This window comes from Triticum urartu, chromosome 7 (assembly GCF_003073215.2).
Source record: "Triticum urartu cultivar G1812 chromosome 7, Tu2.1, whole genome shotgun sequence".
In the NCBI taxonomy this organism is placed as follows: domain Eukaryota; kingdom Viridiplantae; phylum Streptophyta; class Magnoliopsida; order Poales; family Poaceae; genus Triticum; species Triticum urartu.
In genome coordinates this window covers 57,841,941-57,847,535 of record NC_053028.1, presented here as the reverse complement: position 1 = coordinate 57,847,535, position 5,595 = coordinate 57,841,941, and the positions used below count along the sequence as shown (strand labels likewise).

General features: G+C 50.0%; 1 protein-coding gene across 1 annotated transcript; it reads right to left on the bottom strand.

Annotated features, from left to right (window-relative positions):
- Positions 1 to 1,301: 1,301 nt before the first annotated feature.
- LOC125521798 (nudix hydrolase 19, chloroplastic) lies at positions 1,302 to 4,581 on the bottom strand. The gene is made up of 6 exons (XM_048686858.1): positions 3,922 to 4,581; positions 3,645 to 3,785; positions 3,430 to 3,534; positions 2,479 to 2,578; positions 2,178 to 2,270; positions 1,302 to 1,879 (listed from the first exon to the last, which is right to left on the bottom strand). The coding sequence occupies exons 1-6, from the start codon at positions 4,564 to 4,566 to the stop codon at positions 1,614 to 1,616; spliced, it is 1,350 nt and encodes a 449-aa protein (XP_048542815.1). The 5' UTR covers positions 4,567 to 4,581; the 3' UTR covers positions 1,302 to 1,613.
- Positions 4,582 to 5,595: the final 1,014 nt, after the last annotated feature.

The following is a 5,595-nucleotide window of genomic DNA, read 5'->3' as shown; positions in this document are numbered from 1 at the left end:
CGCACCTCCTGCACCTCCCCGTCCTCCCGCCCCGCTAGCGCCTCCTTCTGCTCCTATAATCAAACATCCTCCGGTTTTGCCCGTACATCCTGGTCAGTGGAGGAGCTATGTAGAAGCCTGGGGGTGCTGTGGCCCCCCCAACTTTGGACCAAACTGCGAACAATTTTTTGTAGGAGGGCTTAGATGACTTTTTTTCCTAGCATTTTATACCCTCAAACACCCATGTTTTAGCCTTGGCCCCCCCAGCTGTTGTTACCTAGCTCCGCCACTGATCCTGGTCCTCCTACAATTACACATCCTCCGGCCCCACCAGCACCCCCGGCACCTCCCGATCCTCCTGCCCCGCCAGCACCTCCTGCTGCTCCTACAATCACACATCCTCCAGCCCCGCCGACACCCCTTGTTCCTCCTACAGTTACACATCCCCCGGCCCCGCCTGCACCTCCTGCTCCACCTACAGCACCCCATCCTCCATCTCCACCAGCTCCTCCCGCTCCTCCTCCGCCACCCCCTCCTCCTCCACCACCACCACCTCCACCTCCTCCTACTACCCCTACCCCTCGCTCTTCACCGCGAGTTAGCATGTGCGGCAACTACACGTAGTCATCGTCGTCATCATCACTGATTTCCACGACAACCCGCGCCATAAAGGAACTGCACGAGAGAATGTGGGTGTGTGGTTAGGAATAGGCAACGAACAGCACACTAACAAAGATATGAAAAAACACGATAGCACGTATCAAATCGATCGTGTTACATGCAAAAGCGCAAATCGACGGGCATGCTACTATAGCTAGGTCGTTCTAATCCATACAAGGGCGCAAAAGTACCACAGCTTCAGGTAATATCGTGTAGAAGTACGTGATCGATGCCGGCGGCGTCCTCCCCCGGCGGTCGGCTGGGGGAAGCAGGATCAACGCGGCGGGGAGGGGCTGGCGCCGCTCCCAGAGTTCTGGTCTGGTCTCCTCCCGGCGGCGAGCGGCGGCGGCAGTCGGCAGACGGCGAGGAGGTTCGTTCGATCGATCGATCGATCTGATCTGATTTGATCGATTGCAGAGAGGCGACCGAGGGTCAAGGATGGACGCTGTTTTGTTTTGTTTTGTTTTTCTTTTGAGGGGTACGGGTCCGTTTCCTAGTGGGATTCGGAGGGCCAGTGAGATTGGGTTAGTATTAGCGCCGTGTTTGGAGTTGGGCCAGACATCCTATCGCACCGTTCACATTCCTTCCCCCCACGATGATGATCCCAATGGCATGCCCGTCGTGGGACCCCTAAAAAAAAGTATAGCTACTTCACCCAGTTCTCAAGGAAAAAAACATAGCAACTTCATCTTCAGTCTGTATATGTCTCTATGCAAGCACATCCGTGCAAGTTCTTATACATCATCCACTCGAAATCAAATCACCAATAACTGTCAATATATCACGACGCCGATCTTGCAAAATCCTCTTCGGTCCTCTTTTGCCCTTCTGTTACAACCACCAGCAATGAGTAACAACATATCTACAGTAGCTATCGACAGCGTAAGAAATACATGGCTCCTACAATGTTTCAGTGTGCTATACAAACATCCCCTGCCGTAAATCCGAAGACGAAGTAGTATGGTCCAGGCTCATCATAGGTTGGAGAAGGAGCTGGGCACCTTTGGCGCCCCTTCGAAGGCCCACGACGATATGAGGTGGTGAGCGATGGCGTAGGGCCCAGGGACGAACATCGGAGCCGGTTCCTCGCTCTCCACCCTGAGGTCGGAGGAGGTGCTCTGCCCTCTCTCCGTGCCCTTGCATATCTGGTTGACCTTGAGCGCGCTTGATCTCTGGGCTTTCTCATACTCGGCAAACGTTAGCGCTTTCTTGACGTCTTCACGGCTGTGCCACTGGGCATCTGCGCGTACGACAAAAGAAGAAAAGAATGAGCACCAATCTGGCTCTTGAGATGAGAGCTACGCGCCCAGGAGTATCATGCAGTTGATTTCTAAAACACTTCTCCTGAAACTGAAATATAAGTTTGGGTTTTGCAGCATTGATCTATAATAGAAATTTCATCTCTATATATTCTTGTATGATATATTACACAAGAGGAAAATAACGGAAGAGAAACTGTGACATGGGAAATGATGAGATAAATCAGTTGCAGCAGGAAAGGCTAATAGAATCAGCATGTCATTCATGTTAAAAATTACCTTCAAGCTCTTTTTTATCAACATGTATGTCCAATGATTTAGCATAAGCAAAGAAACCCACCATCAGCTGGCATGGCATGGTATTTGGCCCAACTGAAAAAAAAACATATGCAACATGAGAACATTGAGTGAAAACATACTAGTTTCAACTGATGACTTAAAATAGTTCTTCAAATATACAAGTACTTATGTAAGTCTTGACACGGTAACTACATGTCTACACACTTGAAATATCCCAGTATTAATGTATTGTCACAGGTTCCCATTGGAAAATAAACAGGCAATCAGAAGACTAGCTTACCAGGCCATGGTTGAGAACTGTGGTAAATGACTTGCCCAACTTCAATCCCAGTTTCTTCCCATGTTTCCCTTCTCACCGCCTCTTCCAAGCTTTCCCCTGGCTACAAACAGAACAGCTGCAGTGAGGATAAGCTTCTTCCAATGCATGGCTAGGACCGTGAACTTGTTAGCTAACCCTACACACTGAAAATTATACTGTGCTTGATAACCTTAGGATACAGTAAACCAAGAACAAGAATTTCTTTCAAAAGTCCTCAATTTATTCATTCATCCATTCTACTTATGCAAGCTACACCAAACTTTAGTGGTTACAAGCTTACAACAATGAGGCTATTACAACCTTACTGAATTCAAAGATAGCTTATGTGGCCCATGTTCAGATGATCAACTGAAAGCATTACTGTGTATTAAAAGAAACTGGATCCCTAAGTTCTTCATTGTCTACTAATAACGACTACTGGATGTCAAAACAGGCCAGAGAAAATTTTCCAAAATAATCATGCTTGGCACGATTCCGAGTGTCAATTTCCAAGTCACAAAGTCAGAATATAGTGTGTTGATGGGGTATTACTCTTATCCCTGTAACTGAGATTTACGTCGGGTATTTTAAATCAAATTCAAGTTCTTCTGCTTAGTAAGTGCTTCAGTTAACCCCTCTGTAAGCATGACTAACGTGACAATGCTAACTTTTTACAACATCTAAGCAGGATACAGGAACATGTTGTATAAGAAAGCTATTAGTTCACTGAACTTCTTATGTACTCCTATTAGTACTAACAGGGGGTGACAGGCTGACAGCAACTTTTTGTACCCCTATTAGTACACCAAGGTATTCTTAGCCTGCCCCTCCACATTCAACCCAAAAGCAGCTCATGAAAATTTAAGAGAACAAAGGATGCAAGTGCAACTAAGCACACATAACGATATGCATAAGAGAAGAAGTAACTCGCACCTCTATAAAACCAGCAAGACAACTCCACATCCGGGGCACAAATCTTGACTGCCGGCTTAAGAGAGCGCGGTCATTTTCTTTATCAATGACCAGCATAATCACAACCTGCAATCCACCAAAAAAGGCTTAAGGAGACAGTGGATACAAACCAGCACAAGCCACTGGCAGCTGGAAACACTAGGAGAGGCCAGTCAGTAACAGAGCACAGATCATACGGGGTCAACTCGAGGGTATATCCTCTTCTTGCAGGACTCGTTGCTGCACTGCTTCCGCGTCCCAGCTTCGGTAGGAACTGCCTTTGCCCCGCACGCTCCGCAGAATTTCGCCGTGTTGTGCCATTCTAGCAGCGCTCGAGCCTGCCCGCATCAGGAATCAAATCAAGCAAATCATTTGGCATTCCCGAATCACAGAGATGTTTTCAGTATCAGTGGGGAATTTACTTGAGAAAATGCTACTAGTTGGAAATAACCAAAAGTAGAAAATGGCACGCACGTGGCCGGCGATGGCGAGCTCCCCCATGGTGTCCTTGTCCCTCCAGTCGGCGGCCACCATGAGCGTCCGCAAGTCGACGAACGCCGACTCCTCCCCCGCGCCGCCGAACCTGGCGCCCTCCACCTCGCTGACGTCGACGGCCCAGTAGGCGGCGGCCTCCTCGCCGCCCCCCTCGCCGCCGTGGGATCCCAGGAACACGAAGACGTCCGAGGGGACGCCGGGGACGCGCGAGGGCGGGAGCCACGCGAGGCGCCAGGCCGGCGGGGGTGCGGGGGAGGGGGACGAGGACGAGGGAGCAGGAGGGTCCGGGGAGCGCGCGAGGGGGCGGCCGCGGCGGAACGGGAGGACCCTGGAGAGGTGGTGTCCGGCGGCTGCGTCGGCGCCGTCGAGGAGGGCGCGGAGGGTCTCGGCGGCCGCGGAGGGGGAGACGGCGCCGGAGGAGCGCGTGCCGGCGAGGCCGCGGAGCGGGTTGGCCGCGAAGGCGTGGGCGCGGAGGTGGATGGACATAGCGAGGGAGGCACGGCGGGTCGGCGGCAACCCGGGCTGGTTGGTGGCGCTCTGCCTCGCTTGTTTGGCTCGCCGGCGAAGGTTGTTGGGTTGGATTGGAGGTAGCTGGGAAAGAGGAGAGACATGTCTCCATGCCATGTGGGGCCACCTACCGACCGATACATCCACCCGGAGCATTTTCACACGTGGCCCTGTCCTTCAAATTTTCATTTCATATTTACTGAGTATAAACGAAAATCTAAGTTTGAAACGATGGCCCTTAGTCAAACCGTGTTCTCTTACCAACCCGTCATCGTGTACCTCCCACGATGCGCAGGACACGTCGCCGGAGTAGCCTCGTTAGGAGCGTGATATGCAAGACACGCCGACAAGCTCTTTTGTAGACCCAAAACCCCACAAGTTTGGGGAGGGACTTGCCAGGAAGTGCGGCGGCTATGGGGCTGTTATGGGTCGGTCCAACCGTCCCTAAAGCCTTGAGGATTTTTGCTTTTCAACACGAAGAAGGAGAAAGCAAAAATTAAGGAGAGATGTAAACTAAGAGTAAAAGGTAGTAGATTCGCTGTCATTTATGTGTTGTTCTGCAATCGACCGGCATTTCTCATCTATATATAAGACGGTTGGATTTTCTGTACAAGAAAATGACTCAAAGCTCATCTAAAATATTAAGTTCTAACCAATTCGGACACTGGTCGTCTGGAGGATGCGGAGTCGGGCTCTGGGCTATAAAAAGTATATACTAGCCTTTTGCGCCGATCGTGGAGATCATGCATGACTTCGGACTGAGATAACTCCGACAACACACTTCTTCTCGATGATCTGAGTAATTGTCATGTTCAAAACTTCTTCATCCGAGGTCATATTCAATGCGCAATCGAGCGGCCAAATCTATAAAAGATATTGAAAATCCCGTTTTGTGCCTGAAAGTTACAAACCTTTTGTCAAAGCCCGGAGGCTCCCAAAAGGTCCCCCGAGGGTCCGGAATGTCTAGCCAAGCCCGGAGGGTCCGAACTACTTTCTCTGCAGCATATCGTTTTGGTTGTAACTTCTCCACACGACCTTGGATTGAGATGATTCAAAAAGCAAAAATCTTCGTAGACGAAGAATCTTCATGTGGAATACTTTTCCATCTGAAGCCATATTAATTACTTTTTTTATGACAATATGGTG

What these genes read in the sequence shown, in the direction of transcription:
- LOC125521798 (XM_048686858.1), bottom strand. Translation starts at nt 4,566, where the DNA reads ATGGCATGGAGACATGTCTCTCCTCTTTCCCAGCTACCTCCAATCCAA. An exon ending in GTCTTGCTGGTTTTATAGAG is followed by an intron (nt 2,579 to 3,429) that starts GTGCGAGTTACT and finishes TTCTGTTTGTAG; the next exon opens with CCAGGGGAAAGCTTGGAAGA. An exon ending in TGATAAAAAAGAGCTTGAAG is followed by an intron (nt 1,880 to 2,177) that starts GTAATTTTTAAC and finishes TCGTACGCGCAG; the next exon opens with ATGCCCAGTGGCACAGCCGT.